Below are 18,029 nucleotides of genomic sequence, written 5' to 3' on the forward strand. Positions count from 1 at the left end.
AAGGGTACTTGCTAGATGCGCATTTCCCTAATACTTTGCACAAATTTGCTGAAGACATGCTCTTTGTTCATGTGGGTAAGATCAATGAAAGTCAAACAAGAATTCTTTAACAGATAACAAAAGCACATTGTATTGTATTGTATTTATTAAGAAAGTGTGAACGGACATTTCAGCTTTTTAAAAGATAGGTATAAAAGAAGGTAACGTACATGTATCAGTAGGTAGACTATGCTGATAAGTTTAGTCCTGTTGATGAAACATTAAATAGCTGTATACATTCATTCTGTAACACATCCATATGGTTTTGGTCTTCCCCACCCCGTCGGCCTCGTATGCAAGAAGCATTGACTGGACCATCGTCACGATAGCGTGTGAAAATTCTGCTGCAGGGAGGGGGGAATTGGTGTTTTACACCAAACCAGCAACTAAGGCTATATCACACCCATTGCTGTAAACAGATGCCACATGGAGAGAAACAGAGTGCTCCAGATGAGCTGAACCCAAGACAGCCAACCCTCACTGTACTGGGGACAGGTGCTAACCGTTGCACCATGGACCACCCTCTGCTGCAGAGACCCCATTGCAGACCTGTAACGTATTATGATAATAGTCCAATCGAGGCATTTTGCATACAAGGCCAGATCATTTTCCTGTCAAGCTATCTGATACATCTCAAGATCTTTAATTATTCTCCATAAGACAGGAAAAATCTATAGTAATCGGTACTTTTCTGTTCTGATCTTGTCTCCAATTTTAGTCACATTTAGTTAATTCACTCTTTTTATGTTCCTTGGCTGAAATATTCATCTCAAACTACATGCATGGCCTCATCTTCCATTTTGTGTATGTCCATGCATACATGCCCATTTACTAACATTTAAATGACCATTTTAGGGTTTAACAAACTGTAAGTAAAAAGAGAAGTATAAAGTATTTTAAACATTTATGCAGACAAAAACACAATTCAAGCAAACAATAAAAAAATTTGGGAATTTGAAAAATATTTAAACCTGTCTCACCAGTTTTCTTTCAGGGATTTTAACTGTAAGCCAGATATAACAGAGGAACTTTTTTTTTTGAACCAGAAACAAGACTGCTTTACGCATTTACAAGTGGCTTTAATGGAACAAAATATAAAGGGCAGTAACTTAAGGACCAAGCCTAAACCACAAGCACTTTAAAGAAGACTACAGGTGATTGCTTACCAACGGAAGAATCACCTTATTTTTAAGTTGACTAGCCTATGGACTGAATGATAAAAACAATGCCCAAACACTTTTGCTATCACTAGAATGCAATTTAAATAAGTTGATAATTTAATATAACAGCTGAAAAAACGCGCACATTTAAAAGAAAAAAAATATGCAAACTTGTAGCGGTTATATAAAAAAAATTTCCATGTTTGAAAGATGTTTATATTCACGCTTCCCTGCTGTTTCTGTTTTTGTTTGTTCTTTGCTACTCCTCGAGGAGCATAGGGCTGCTTGTTTGTAGATATGACTAAATTGTGTTGTTGCTAGTCTATTTCTGAGAGTCCTAAACAGATTGCTTTTTCTCTCTGCCTTCCTCAGCATTAAAATGAATGTTGGTGCCTGTAACAATTTAATACAAGTTCTTTCTGAACAACATATATTTATCATCACAATCTTCAGAGATAACTGCAATGGATTTTCAATAACTTGTGCCATCAAGACTGCTAAAAAGTTGAAATAGATAAAAGAACTTACGAAAGTAGACAAATGCACAAATGACACCCGACTGATGAATGCAAAATGATAAATACAAAGGATGCAGAAAAGTTTATTATTTTATGCAACACTAAAAAAAAAACAACTTCAAAGAACAGATATATATATTGCCTGTACTAACATTAAGTTTAAGAAAATATGGCATCAATAATGCTCCCTTGAGTATGCCGGTTATCTTGGAATAATGTGATATCTGAAACACCAGGGGAACGTTAAATGCATTTATCTGATAACTCTATGTCCACACATTCATTGCTGCAGCAGCCTCTTTCACAGCAATCAGAGTTTGAGAAACTATAAAAAGGATGCAAAGCAAATTGGTTATGGACAGATTTAAGCATCTGATAATTTATAAATGCAGTTTAAGAATACAATAAGCAAAGGCATTACTTTCAGATTACAGATATTCATTATGACTATTGCTATCTTCCCTCAAATGCAGAATGACAAGGCACATGCAACAAATCAAAAATAAAATTATGGTAGTATAACTTTACATGATGCAGGCCAACCCAGAGTGTATAAAAAAACTGGATTTTAGCAAATCTTTGGTGTTAACTTGCACAAATTCCATTTTTTTTAAAGAAAAAGGTGCACAATCTTAGTTGACAGAAAAACATTTCTTTGCACAGCTGAATGCATCAAACTTTTGAAATCCAAGGTGTAATTTCCAGCCGTTGAGAAAATATAAAAAAAACTGAGAACCTAAAGAAGCTGAAAGTTTGAAAAAGATTATCTCAAGCAGCTTTAAACGAAGGTAACATTTCTTTCATACATTTTATGCAATTTATCTGTAAAAAAAATATTGGTACATCCCATATTTAATCCAAAAACTTGTAATCAAGACACAAAAACAAATGTTCCAATATTTCAAAAAATAGCACAAATTACAATGGTTTATTTCTTATCTCTTCTGCTAAAATTTGTTCTCAGTAAATTGTGTCTGCACATGTAGTATAAGACAGATGCATACCATTCCATAGACTGGAGACAACCTCCTTTTGCATTTGTATCTCTGTTTTCATGTGTTTACAGGGTCTGTTCACCTGTTATATTTATGGGCACTCCTCCAAATAGGAAAAAAGTACAATGCTATGCTGCACCTTAATTCTTTTTGCTTTAATGAAAATTTCATGGCACTGTTGCCTTTCTTTTAAAGCTAGTTGCATTTCAAACTAAAGCAATCATAATCTTCTTTCTGAACCTTTCTTTGGATTTTACACACAAAACTACTCGCTAAAATGCCATAATATGTCAAAGGCATACTTTAAAAAGTGGCAGGCATCTTTCTTTGAAATCTATGTCAACAAAATCAATCTAGGAAAATGTCCCATTCTTTGATATACAATAAACAAAAACAGTTTCATAAAAAACAACTAGCGAGAGTCAACGACTAAGTGTACATATACAATTGTACAGTGGGAACAAGCGCACAGCCCCATAGGACTCCGTGATGCAGAAGGTGAATTTTCGGATCAACAAGAACTTGTAATTTACCAGTCTGCAAAAAGTATCAGTCTCAAAACAGTTGAGGGCCTCTGTGACAAAACTACTTGGATCCTTTTTCAGCAGCAATAACTGGAGGGAAAAAAAAGGAAAACAATTAAGTTTTATCAAAATACTTATCTACATGATGACCAGAAAGATGTTGCACGTTATTATTTTCAAAATGTTGGAGAAAAGGTTAATAGGAAACAAGGAACACAAAGAACCTTTTTTTTTTCAAATGAATTATTGTGCACTTTGCATTTTTTACAGGCCCTAAAGTAGTAAGTACAGTTGAACTTCTAGAAGTCGAAGCTTCAAGGGACCAATGAAAATAAATCGAGTGACGAAAGTTCATCGCAAGAAGAACATTTTTTCACTGTGGACATTTAAATTTAACCAAATGTTCACTTCTTGTCATTCTTTTATAGACACTCCGGCACCCTGCGGAGACAGAGTTACACTTATTGCATGTTTCCTATATAGAAAGGAGAACATGGGAGCCCAGGGTCGATGGAGTGGGGAGTACATGATTTTACACTTTTTGACGTATATTTCAAAATAGTTTCAACATGCTGAGCAGTTTAAAATTATTAGAGTTGTGGAAGTTTTTGGCTAGGCCAATTCAAGCAACAGAAGTTGAATATGCATTGCTTTACTAAGAAACCAAGCAACTGACATTTAAAATTAAAATTAGGGAGAATTTTGATTTATGGAAGGTCGACTTACAGTTCAACGGTATATAAAAATAAACATTCCGACATTCTTTCCTCCGATAATCTTCCATCAGTCGCCAGACTTGAAGAGCTTATTACAGACAATAAGATACAAAAATCACTACTACTGCTGATGCCTTCTGCTGTATAGAGCAGTGGTTCTCAAAGTATTTCGGACCACGGACCACGGACCACTTTACTTAATAAAAAATATGGCGGACCACCAAGGCCAAAAAATCCCTCTGTACTATGAATTTCAAATTTAAATTGCCGCATTTGTTTCATTACAATTCAAAACTAAATGTACTTCTGTGACAGTAGTATAGTAATAAGTTGACATAAAACTACGTATACCTCGTTCTTTGTAATTAAAATGTTAATATTAGGAATGCATCACTTTGCTGACATGACGGCTGTCAGCCGCGGACCACCTGACTTATGCCCGCGGACCACACTTTGAGAACCACTGGTATAGAGTACTGCTCCACTCTAGAGTTAGTGTAAATCTCACAAAAAGTAAAAAAAAAGATAGTGTCTACCGTCAGGTGTGGGCAAGGGGTTCTTGAAGTCAGTCTCCGTGTGCTTAAGGCTGTTGCGGTTGAAGCCCTGAATGCCTTTCTTTAGCTCTTGCTCAGTTTTCTCCTGCTGAATGACTGCAAACCATTCCAGCTTTCATTTATTTTGCTCGACATTTCTCAATTTCCAAGTGAATATTTCTTTTTATGGCTCTCCTAAGGGCAGGATCATTGCTACCATTTATTTTTGAGTATTGGTCTTTGAAAGGAAAAACAAAGCCAGGGGAAATGTAGGTACTCATCTATTTTCAGATTCAAAATACTGTGCCAGGATGGACTGGGCAGTCTTCTTTTCAGCCTTCTCAATACAGATTTAATGGGACCAACAGCAGACCTTATCACCTTGGGCAAGTTGGCAAGTTGGGCTTAAAAATCTTATGATTTTGGAATGACTGGCATGTTAATGTGCTTTCAATACAAAGTACTTGTTTTTGTAGATAACAGAAATGCATTTTTGATTAAGTTTCTCCAGTTAAGAAAGAAGATAGCCGAGAATTAGAGCACTGATGTCTGAACCTGAAGGTACATTAATTCCATATCCCTATGGAACAAACTTCTCCCACTCAACCCAGCTCTTGAGAATGGGTATCTGACTCCACATGGGTTGGAAAGGTAAGGCAGCCAGGGAGAGAAAATGAGCATCACCCTCACAATAAAGCTGGCCCCAAGAAAATTAGCTAACACCTTTCCCATCCAATAAGCAAAAGGTTAGGGGATGACCTTTATCCTTTACCTTCTCCAGTTGACCCTTGAGTCATTTAGATTTAGCCTTGGGACTTAAATGAGGAAAAACAGATTTCTATGTCACTAAACTGATACGTACATAAGAAAGGAATACATTATTTGTGACTATGTCATCTCTAGCGTAACGAACTAAAAAAAAATCTTTGGTCTGTCAAAAATACTATTTCCCTGCTTGAAAATAATTTCTGACTTTGCCTGCAGTAAATTTTGGTAAAAATAACTTTCATAAAATGTGTAATATGTCAAAATGTGTAATATGCCTATAATCCTAAGGTAGTACGATATTTACAGTATCCTACTCAAGTGTTATATTTAAGAACTAAAGAAATATTTGTGTTCTGCAATATGAAAAGGCACAGATGTGGACAATTTTTAAAAAAATCAGCTTTAGAAACTTCAAATAACCCCATCCTCTCACCCAGCACACACGTAAACACAAACTGTCATAGAGTTAATGTGCTTACCATCGCCAGAAGGAAGTGGGTTCTTTTCAGTAACCTGTGTTGGATTTAGGTTCGCTTTGTTGAACTCTCCAATACTCTTACGCAGTTCAACTTCTGTTTTTTCCTTGCCAATGTCTGGAATGCCAACATACATAATACTTTAACAATACCATTTACATGGACAAAATGCAATGCCTGCTGTCCTGACTGAAAGACAACATGAACTTGTGAGATTTCTAACATCAAGCCCAGAAACACAGAAAGTCTCAGAAACAAATTTAATCAGAAAATAAAAGACAAATTCACAATATGTTGGCAAGAAGGGTGAGATATTGTGTAATACTATTACTGATATGATGAAGGAAGGTTTACAAAGAGGAAGGAAGTAGGGCCTAAGGAAAGAAATGATAGTTAAGAAATCCAGTGAGCAGCTTCAACAGCATACTTTTTAATTCTTGTCCACAACAAAATGTTTCAGCATATAAATAAAGATAAGTCAAAAACTCTAAAGCTAAAAAAATACTTCAACAGCATAAATTGTTTTATCCACAGATTATCTATGCTGATTACAAACAACTTCACACCGGCTTAATTTATTATTCTCTTACATTACTTCCTGTACATAATCATTAAATGACTTGGATCTCTGTGTGGTGTTGATGTAATATTCAGGAGAAAAAGATCAAATTAGTCATCAAAAAGAAAAAGAGAAGGTGGGGCCTGGTCACTGATCATGCTGGTGTTGCATGGAACAGTAATCAGAACTTTATCAGAAAACATGGCACACTGCAATGCATCTTACTTCCAGGCAATTGAAAAGTAGGTCTGTGGAAATCTGCTTTTTGTGTGCGTGCGAAAAGTATTAAAATACACTTGCAATAAGCGAATGTCATACAAATGATTACTTCACAATACATGAAATCTGTTATGGGAAAGGTAAAAGGAAGAAAATATAGTCAGTACATATCACTGATAAATCTGTTGAATGCATTTACATTCAGACAAAAACTAGACATTTTGAAACAAAAACTAAAACCAGGAAAATTAAGTTGATAAATATTGTGACAACAATTTAAGGAAATAAGTAAATTTTTTGGTACACCTATAGTGATTTTTTTTTAAACACAGCAGTACAAAATACACCACTCCCCAATGTTTCCAGTATTTTTACATGGACTTTTAAAATTCTGAGACAGGAAAAGAACTCAGAGATAAATTTCTTGACCAGTAACAGGTTTCACCAAAATCTGATATATCAAGCCATAAAGGATTGTCTGTATATTTTTTTCAGCAAACTAATGTTTTTTTTAATCTGCAGCTGTATGCTTCATTGTTTTCCCATCATGTGTAAAGTTATGGTAACGGTTTATGTAGAGAAACACAATTACATGCAAACATGAATAAAAAGTGGTTAAATAAATGGCAAAGAGTTAAGAAAAGATATCCCTGAGGGTGGGCATCACTGCAACTTCAGCTGTTAAAGTATACCTCATTAAAATGCATGCCTCGCTAATTTTGTTTTTTAAAAATCCAGTGAGTACAACAGAAAACACACAAGCAGTTAACAAATTAGTAGAAAATAGTGCTATTATTACTTCAATATTAAATGTCTCTTTTGTCCTTTCGATTACTGGAAATTTGAGACCTTTCCTATATGCACTAAGGGTACATTGTCACACATGAGATCAATTCAACGTAGCTAGAATGCAATTATATAACTATTCACAACTAGGCACTAGGTACTAGGCATGCTGCTGAAAGGCCAAATCTAGATTTTTTTGTTTTGCTTTGATAATTACTAGCATACTCCCACAAACTACCAGAATCCAACACACATACTTGAACACACATCCACACATATCTGTTACTTGAAATCATTTTTTTGCCATTCACACAAACTGTCATTTAGTCACTTTCTTCCTTTCAACGTTTTCAGCAATACACAATGAAAAAGTTTACAAATTGTGATCACTACCTACTGTGCCAAGAAAAATGGAAGTCATTTTTAAAAGGCAACATTGGTAACAGAAAATCCAACCAAAAAACCAGCAAAGGCATGGCGGGTTACATTTATCTGTGTCATTTGCATTTCACTCAATGTTACACAGATAAACACTGTACAGTACCCTCCTCTGTAGGCAGGACAAATTTCTCCTCTGTCTCTGTGTGTTTCAGAGATTCTTTACTGAAGGAACCAATTCTCTCTCTCAGTTCAACTTCAGTTTTTTCGTGCTCAATTTCTGAAAGTGTTAAAAGCAATTCACCAGTCAAGTCAAAAAATAAGCTTTTCAAAAGTTCAGAAGCAACTGGTACCATAGCTTTTGGTGTGGCCGCTAACATCTTCTGGGAGAAACTTTAAGATGATGGAGTGAGGGAGGTTTATAAATTATGAACCACTACGCTCCCTGGAATTTACTTTTAATATAATTCAGTAGTCAATACTGGTATGTCTGATGTATGCATCAGAAATCATCCACACACATACCCAAAACAAACCATACACACATATATGCACGTGCACATCCACATTCATGTGCTCTTACACAAACAATAATGCATGCAGGCATGCACACATACATGCAATAAGTACCATCAGCATGCACCATTAGCACTGACATAAAACAGACTATCTACAATGTATAGTTAGCTCATCCTATGATAGGATTATGTGTAGGTTGTTATATTATTATCATAAGGATAATGTAGGAAATGCATGGTGACAGATGGCTGACACAAGGCACGACAAGGATGTTTAATGTGAGAACACTTGCTAACAAAGTGTCTGTCCCTATGTATTTTTAAGCTGGGATTTTATTTCATCTTTTAAAACAAGTAAAATTCTCAGAAAATTAATTCTACTTTATTCTGAAATTTAAAAAAAAAGCCACTATCATATGTGGTCCTCAAAATGCAATACTTTTTAAATTCCACTCCTCTGGGTAGCCATAGTTGGGTGAAGCCACACAACAAATGCCAGAATATTCTGGTCATAGTAACCAATTACTGAAAACCAGCATCTAATTCCCTATTGCTAGTCTGCACCTTGTGTTTGTAAATAAAGGTAAAATGGAAGTATTTTCACAAATTAAAATGCATTTTAAAATAGAATTTTTTAAAAAAAATATAGAATGTTCTTTACATCATTACTGTCAAGATATTATGAGATTCACTCTTAAGGCTCGTGTTTCACATTATCAGATGGTTTTAAAGATGCCCAATCTATATCCTTTTATAATACTAAGAGTGCTGACTTAAGCCTTAAAAGACTGCAATATTTTAAAAAGTACAACATGATAATCATAAGAGTATAAATCTCTGGTATGCAGAAAGTAATAGGATGGGTTCAATAATTGCAGCAACATGAATTTTTTGCAACATTTTGTGAGAAAGACCAACATAAAGCAAGAACTTTAAAGTAATGATTGAGCTGGACAGAAACTGAAAAAGAAACGTGCAGGGGGAAAGTGGGTAACTAGACGATACACTTCTTGTTACATACAACAGAAGCAGAAAAACAGTTGGAAATCTTTAAAAGAAATAAGGAGATACTCTTGGGCAAAGTATTGAGATTATTAGCATTCTGGAGTATATGGTACTATTGCTAATTTAACCCGTGCAGCACAATAAGCCATGATTGTGGCTTTGGTGGGGAATCATGTAGGAAGTCAATTTTCATTACTTTTATTGCAAAGTTCAAGCTTTTTCCTTTCCAAAAGTGCATAGGTTTCCTGGCCTAATGTTTATGAGCAGCAATAATAAAAACAAACATCATCCACTGTCATCTTCAAAGTCTTATGAGCCGTTGTCTTTGTACATACTTATATGTAGTGCTATAAGGGTTAATACACCGTGAGAGTTGGAGGTAGGTGAAGCTGACTTCTGTAAAGTTAGCAGTGTCTGGGGCAAGGAATCAAACAAGCAAAACAGAAAATTCCAGGAACCCTCTTTATTGGGCAGAATCAATTTTTCCACCATTTCTGTATGTTTTAATGAATCCATGCTGAAGGATCCAATACGTTCCCTTAATTCCACCTCAGTCTTCTCTTGCACTATTTCTGTGGACAGAAACAGCTTATGCATGCATTCTTGATACCTCTCTACATGACTGAGAAAAACAATGGAATGACACCAAAACGTGGCTCAAATATTTCATATATCAGCCATAACTAAGACAACAGTATTAAATATAAGGAAGAAGGAAAAACAACTGGAAAATGATCCTCACAAAGTAATAATAATCACAACAAAAAGTTATAAAGACTGCACATGCACCTACAAAAATTTCTGCAAAAAAGCAACAGTATTTGTGCACAAGAAAATAATTCCTGAACCTTTGGCAGCAACAGAGAATGACATCAGATAAAATATGCTGTTCACATTAAAAAACCTATTTAACAGTAACTAATCAATCTTTTTTACTTCTGAATATTTCCTTGTGTGCTACATGGATGAAACTTCACATCCTGAACGAAACCAACCAATTATCTATTAATAACTTCAAACTAAGTGAAAAAGCAACACTGTTGATTGTGCTTCTGTGATTTAATAGCAAGATTTGAAGACAATGCGGTGAACAGATAATGCCCCTGCAAAGTGTGGTTGCTAATTCTAACCTGTACATGAAAGGAAGACTGGGGGCACAGAATACCACCTGATACGATTAGGAAGGTCTAGCAGCAAGTTAAATTGCTGATATCGCTTTACTCTAGTGGCATACTGTGCTCCTAGTCCTAGAGGACTCTATATACATGTGCTTCCTTGGTAAGAAGCCTGTGCTTGCATGGTAAAATCTTATTTCACACATGTGCTGCATATTTCAAAATCTTCATAAATTTTATTTAAGAGTTACCACCACTTGTCAACCTAAATCACTAACAGGATTCTCCATATCGGCAATAATGTATTCTGCTGGTCTTGATGCTAGCAACCAATGTAACCTTTCAATCACTGGGAAGTGAGGTGATGGTGTTATCAATGGGGGCAGTTTTTGTGAGGAAGTTACCAATTTCCACTCTCTGGACATTGTTTCTTCCCCAAAACAAATTTTTTTTGAAGGGGTCAGATATTTGTTCAACAGCTGGGTCAATCAACTACAGCACACCAGCCTGCTACATATATATTGCTCTAACCACTCAGCTATCACTTCCTCCTGTGTGACATTAGTTTTGTTTCCTACCTGTTCTGTTCACATGAATTAAAATCTCCTCACTGAAAATACTGACAAAACATGAAAATATGGGGACTGCACATGACACAAGTTTTTGTTTATGAATCAATGGATGATGCTATAAACCTGGAAAATGGCAAAATTAAAATTAACTCTAAATGTGAGTACATGCAGAGATGACATTTACATGCACGCATGCAGATATGCATATTATTCATGTTTAAACTCCAGTATCCCTAGCTACAGGTATGACTTAACTCTTATTAAACGATATTTCACTAGGAGTACATAACACTCAATAAATGCATATATTCATATATATATAAATGGATATTCTCTTGATAGAATACTTAGGAATTAGGCTAGAAATGACAACTCTGTTTTCCCCCCTCACTGCATCCTGATAAGGGGCCCAGTGACAACTGCACAGGAGTAAAACCTAGTCTTTATTTTCGAACATGTTAACACAGGCATGTTATCTCTTCCACATACTGATACACAAAAATACAAAATAACAAACATCTTTTAGTCAAAAGTCAGATTCATTCTTATAAATCATCCTTTCTTGTTATTTGTTATCAATGAACATCCTGGACAGAAGTAATATTCCTATCAGTGATGCGACGATGTGATATTATGTCAAATGAACTATCAATGAATCTAAATTCATTCTCTACAGTTCACATTGCTAAGTACCCAAAGAGAGTAAGGATCATGGAGAAACAAAGTAGTAGTTCAAAATAATATTGATGCATTTTTACCAATTTCTTTTAAGACCAACAAAAGCTCTAAAAACTTTAAAAACGCATGAAAATATGCTAAGGATACAAAACTGGCATATTAAGATAACAAACATATTAAAGCAACTTTTATATAGACACTTTCATACTCTGAGCATGATTCTTGTCAAGTGCTACATACCATCCTGGTTAGGCAAAACAGTCTTCTCCTGCGGCTCAATATGCTTCAGTTTGGTTGAATCAAAAGATGAAATACGTTCTCTCAGTTCTGCCTCTGTCTTCTCCTGAGCAATAGCTGGACAAAAAATGTTTCAAAGTAAACAATATGCATCTGTATGTGTGCATATGTATGTGTGTGCAAGACACAAAATGGAAAGTAATCAAAATGGCTTCATGGCATGAAGACAGCAAAACCATATTTTAAAAAATGCACAAATGTTGCATGTCTGACCTCTATGAGGATAATTCCTGTCATGACCTACCAAGATAAGCATGCCATATGGATTGCATTGTCACTGATTGTATCTTCTTGAGACTGTTTACATGATGACTGTTTCAATGAATGCCTCGAAAACAGAAATAGTTCTAGTTTGGTCAGATTTTAAACCCTATATGACCCTATCTTGTTAAACATATGGAACCTTTTGACACCAAATAAGTTCAATGCCATGTGAAAAAATACCCACAAAGGACAAGAAACAAAGCTATCAATATAAAAATCACCTTTCAGCAAAACACACATCAAGAATGGCTTTATATAAAACACAAACATAATTCCTTACTCAACGAAGCAAACTTTTTCAAGATATTACAAAAAGAATAATCTTTTCTGTTCATAGTCAAACACTGAAAATGTGATTGTACCAACACAATAGTACAGTCTTCCTTTCCTGCTTGGTATTGTGCCATCACTGATACCACTACTTGAAGAAAGGTTCTTAAGCCATTGTCAGAATGGTTAATGCTAAAAACATTTTTCAATACCAGTCACAACTTGAATGGGATACTTTTGAAAAGGTCTTTCTTCTGTGAACCCTATACAAAGGAGCTAGTGGCACTCCTGCATGGTTTCTGCTGTAATAAAAACAAGCTGTCAAAACAGGGTGTCAGTCAACATGGCTTGTGGACTATATTTTTAGTGCTTTTCACCTAAGCAGGTTCAACTGCTCCACTGACAGAGGACACAGCTAGGCAATCTGCTGATATGGCTTTTTTGTGGAAGGGGAGGGGGGAGGGGAGAAGGGGGGATGGCATCAACATCATCTGTAATGCTGACTATTTGTATCCCACTTCCACATTTAACTACCTTGTAATTCCATGCCCCTTTCTTATATTTCTGTACCGAGTCACTGATACATCTTGTGATGTCATACTACTTGAGACCAGTAAAAAGTAGGTTAATGCACACTGCTTTTGAATCTTAGTGATATGCCATTTCCTGCTTTTTATCTGCAACTAGAGAAGCAGCTGCTCAATCACTGCAAGGTGACCATAAAGTGATAGGAACAGATTGCAATAACACTTGATGGTGGCAAGAAACAATATTCATTATTATTTCACATTGGCTGCACGGCCTGTAAAGCACAACCAGGTTTTTAACCCCGCATCTTTCTGTGATGCTAAAAGATAACAAAGAAAACTAAAAAAACATTTCCTGGTTAACAAAACGATTTAGACTTAACTCATTAAGTAAATCATCACATCTGCTCAATTGCTATGTCTGGAAACTTGCAGACTTTATAGCACAAAGGCAAATAAAAGATTTACAATTCTCGTACTTTTGATCTCTTATGAGTTTTCCTTGTCAAGAGAAACATTTATTCAATCTCTCTCCCCTTTTACTTTTCTCTCTCTCTCTAACACTACAGTATTCACAGTTATTCCCAACGAACCTGATGTACTGCAGAAAGTGACCTTTCTCGACCTGGCCCTGGGACTTTTTACAAACACCCATCTCTCATGTTTATAACAATCACATCTTACAGACCACAAAGCCACATTCAGCTAGAACAGTGTCCTATTATTTGGGTCTAGAGCTCCATTTGTTTGATGCACAAGCAACAATGCATAAGCTCACTTTATACATGCATGCATGCAGGTGTGCATACCTGGGTTCAAATCACAGACCAAGGCAGTTTTTACAACATATTTTTTCTGTCCATAGAAACTTGAATCCATAAAAAATAACATTAAAAAAGCAAGCATGCTAGTTCTCTAAAATATGACATTTGGCCCAGTTCACCACAAGCTGGGCAAATATCACATGCTAGCAATATTTTCAGAAAAAGCCGGATCTGGCTTGCTTATGACCTTTTACAAAACTTCTGGAACTGCACTTTTTGTCTTGTTATGGGTGGAGTGAGCACAATCAAGCCATACAAATGCTTTTACTTAGCAAACAAGGTTGTTGTATACCTTTTCTCTTTTCTCACATTATCACTATGCTACAATATGCTGAAGGTGAAGTTATTTATGGTTAGTAAGCCATATTTTGCCTGTCACCAAACATACTGACAAACTTATCTGGATATATAGTGTTTAATTTATAAACATTTCTTCTGAACAAAAATGCACTAATGTTACTATACTTATGCAATGATTTAATAAAATGCATTAATTTAAATTTACAATGTATTAAGCAGAATTTTGGTGGAGGAAATAAAACTAACATAGAAATAATGAATATATGCAGATATCAGCAAAGCTGGTACCCAAGCTGAGAATAAAGACAAAGAGAGAGGAATTCCACATATGTATTGACTTATTGTATTCATTTTCCAGCTGCATTCCCAAACATTACAGCATTGTCCATTGCCTTCTGACAAACTTGTTTCCTTGTGGGTTTTTTTTTTCACTCAAAAACTTCCTTCTCTTGACTACCGGGTCCTTAAAACTAGCAAAATAACTGCTTCCAAAAAAATAAGTTGTAAGGGTAGGCAGAGTAGGGTATGTCATGGTGACAGGCAAACTGTCATTTAGCTGCTCTTCAGTAACATGCTGCTATCGTTCTGAAATTTAATAAAGAGGGACTCATTAACTCATTATTCTGAACTCAGCTGCTGCTGTACTATTTCAAAATAACAGAGAAAGATATACTTTTACTGACCAAAAAAATATGTCAAACAGAAAAAAAGTTAAATCATTATCTCTTTATTTTTGGATTTAGATGCTGCACAATGAATTTCCCTATATTTAAAGTAACTAAAGCCCAAGGAACGAGCCTGGGCTAAATACACCATCTAATTTTAACCTATGAACTTTACACATGTAATGGCAGTTGTTAGGCTGCCAACAAGTGTCCCAACAAGAGACACACCCGACCAACATTTCCCCTATCCTACTCAACAACTCAGGAATCTTCTAGTACAGTGAAGTTCAAGTTGGCATCCCTATACGCGTCAACATCTGTCACTATCTTGACTACACAGTTTGACTTTTCTACATGTTTTAATCTTTGCAATACTGGTAAAGTTTTTAAAAAAAATGGTGAAAGGACATTTCTAAAAATATCAATACCAGTTTTTAAATCACACATCTGCATAAATATACATTTGACCATGCATACATGCAGCTGTACACATAAGCACCACTCAAATAGTCCATAACATAACTCTACCTTGCCAGTAGAGGGAAAAAATCAAACTCTGCAGGACAAAACAATTTTGTTACACCTACTCTGCTGGTCAGGTAGAACACCTTTCTCCTCTGATTGTGCGCGCTTCAAGCTTGTGCGTTTGAAATTCTTAATGTTTCCAATATGCTCTTGATGCTGTTTCTCTTCTGCAATCACTATAGTACCAAGGGCACAAAAGCCAAATGGAAGCAATCAAAACTAAAAAAAGATGCACAAGCAGCTCGCATATACACATCAGAAATATCTAGTAAAACGATCAAAATAAACAAAATAAAAATGCTCATAGCATGATTTTCTGTATATTTATTATTTACAAGGTCTATATGTAGGGAGTTAGGAAGACAACAAAGAATATTTCCTTCAGATCAATGAATATAAACTTTTTTCTTAATCGTGTTTACCATTAGAGCAAATACAGAAAATCAAGCCTTAAAAATGTACTGTGCAGCTTTCACGCAATCAACTTCCCCAGACATTTTTTTTAAGAAAAGAGGGAAAAAATGTCAAATATTATAACCTTTTTAAGACCAAATTGTTAGTCCTTAAAAAAAAATTGCAATAGGTGATCAACGTGGGCTTTCAGGTAAACTCTGTATGGTTTCATTATATATATATTTACCATGCTCTGAGACTCACATTTGCTATCTGCATAATTGTTGTTCTTGAGAAAATGGTAAGTAGCTCTTTGTATTCTTCCCCTACAATCACTACTTAGTAATTACTCATGATTACCAAAACAAAACAAAAAAGATTGGCATAGATGAACTTAAACTAAATGGCTGCACAGTACATCTCAAACAAAGCACAGAATTGATATATATACCTATGCACTATATAATATACACACAACAGCAAAACATCTAACTCATTCATGCCATATTCCAAGAAAAAAATATGTATAACAATATTTAATGTATAAACATACAATATACACACACAAGATAAAGAAAAACCCCAATTTCACTTGCTTTCCTATCTCAAAACTATCCAAATTTTCTTGCTTTCTCTGCTTGCATATCTCATAGCATATGTCTGAACATCCACACACACAATATCTTCCTTTCCTCACTGAATAAGTTTTTTCTAAATCTGTGAAAACACGTACATTTCTTAAAATTACGACAATATGTATTATTATACAGAAAGGCAGCAGTAAAAGCATGCACCATGCACCATGCAAAGCAACATATGAACAGTGCAATTACTGCTTACAGCTCCACATTAGTAATAAGATGAAATGAATGCTGCAGATAGCACACATTCTCTATGAATTTAACAAACTTTTATTTATTTTTTTGGTCATTCTGTTATTGTTTCCCAAAGGGGAAAAAAGCACAAACCATCATTCAGACTTAAAAAAAGCACCCACAAAGCCAATTTATTCAATGTTAAATACCATAGACTCTGAATACACTATTGGTTTATAAAAAAAGAAACTTGTTTGACAGCATAATACAACTACAGTTATTAGGCCAACTCATCTTGATACTATCTGTTCATATAGTAGAATACCGTTAATATTGTTTAACATACAAACAAAAAAACCACACTGATGTCAAGCATTCTGCTCAAAGTTCACATGCACATGCCAAAAGATTGAACATGTAACTTGTACACAGCACATCTTCTTTCACAGATAAATGGCAGAGAAAAATTACAGATCAAAATGTGAACTGTGGTACTGTTCACAAGTTTCGCAGAGCAGGAATCCATTATCTCCATGAACACTGCCAAACAATTACTTGCTTTATCATAATGCAATAATAAACATGTTTATTACATCATCTTTCCTGGCAAAACTCCAGCCTGAACTGCTATTTTCCTTAAACCTTTTAATTTTCCACACATATTGTCCTCTCTTCAGAATCATATAAAATGGAACTCAACTGATTTCTTTTTAATGGAGCTGATAGAAATTTAAAAAGGTTGCACAACAGACAAGATTTATCTTATTAATAGTCATTCAGAGGAAAACTTTAACATTTAGGTCAAGTTCAGATTTCCTATAATCTTTTTCCCCTAATAGCAATACCCAAAGGCTTGGAGAACAGTAACAGGTAATCAGAATGACTTTCTTCCTCATCCCACAAACACTACACTAAGGTCAAATGTCCCTCTGATTGCTGAACCTTTTGACATTCAGGAATCTGCCAGGTTGGAAAAGGAAAACAATAAGGTGGCCTAAATGAATTAGTCAGCTGTCAGCCTTGAGTTTTAGAAAACACTGTCATTTAATTGTTGATCAATTTCCATAAAATAAAGACATGCTAGAATTTCTCTATTTCCCTAGAAACATTGTAGATTACAGTTATCTGTTAGCACACATTTGAGACGATCTGGATATGAACATAAACTTTAAGGGTCTTTTTCTACATTCTATTTTCTCTCTGAAATTTCTATGTCCTAAATATACATATATTAATATATTTCAATAATTTGTTTCAAAAGTGTTTTATAGCTGTAATAATAAACTTTTACTGTTAATGTGTTAGTCTGCAATAGTTAAAATAAACCCCTTTCTTCAGATGTTAATAATGAAAGGATTAACTGCACATAAATATTTTCCCTATCTGCATGTCAATGGTGCTCTGCAGTTTGAATATGGACAAAACAAGCACCCTACTGCCCTTCTTGAAATGTAATTGATGCCAGATGACCCCTGCCAAGTTATTGCTAGTGACTCGTCACAAAGAAAATGGTGAAAGAAGCAATGAATTATAATGAGGCAGCTGACTAAGCCATTTGATACATGCCATGAGGCAGAGTCAACACCTTCC

The 18,029-nt window shown here is 35.1% G+C and overlaps 1 protein-coding gene across 5 annotated transcripts in view; it reads right to left on the reverse strand.

Annotated features, from left to right (window-relative positions):
- Positions 1 to 127: 127 nt before the first annotated feature.
- LOC112559814 (thymosin beta-like) overlaps positions 128 to 18,029 on the reverse strand; it is a 27,899-nt gene continuing 9,997 nt past the window's right edge. For 2 of the 5 annotated variants that reach the window (XM_025231244.1, XM_025231245.1), the window contains exons 3-9: positions 15,294 to 15,407; positions 11,800 to 11,913; positions 9,653 to 9,766; positions 7,838 to 7,951; positions 5,733 to 5,846; positions 4,489 to 4,602; positions 128 to 3,326 (exon numbers count right to left, since the gene is read on the reverse strand). In XM_025231244.1, the coding sequence (XP_025087029.1) occupies positions 3,298 to 3,326; positions 4,489 to 4,602; positions 5,733 to 5,846; positions 7,838 to 7,951; positions 9,653 to 9,766; positions 11,800 to 11,913; positions 15,294 to 15,407 (713 nt within the window). In that variant the 3' untranslated portion in view covers positions 128 to 3,297. The remainder of the gene's footprint in view (positions 3,327 to 4,488; positions 4,603 to 5,732; positions 5,847 to 7,837; positions 7,952 to 9,652; positions 9,767 to 11,799; positions 11,914 to 15,293; positions 15,408 to 18,029) is intronic. The other 3 variants (XM_025231247.1, XM_025231246.1, XM_025231248.1) reach the window with 3 other exon arrangements.

Source organism: Pomacea canaliculata, linkage group LG3 (genome assembly GCF_003073045.1).
Source record: "Pomacea canaliculata isolate SZHN2017 linkage group LG3, ASM307304v1, whole genome shotgun sequence".
In the NCBI taxonomy this organism is placed as follows: Eukaryota; Metazoa; Mollusca; class Gastropoda; order Architaenioglossa; family Ampullariidae; genus Pomacea; species Pomacea canaliculata.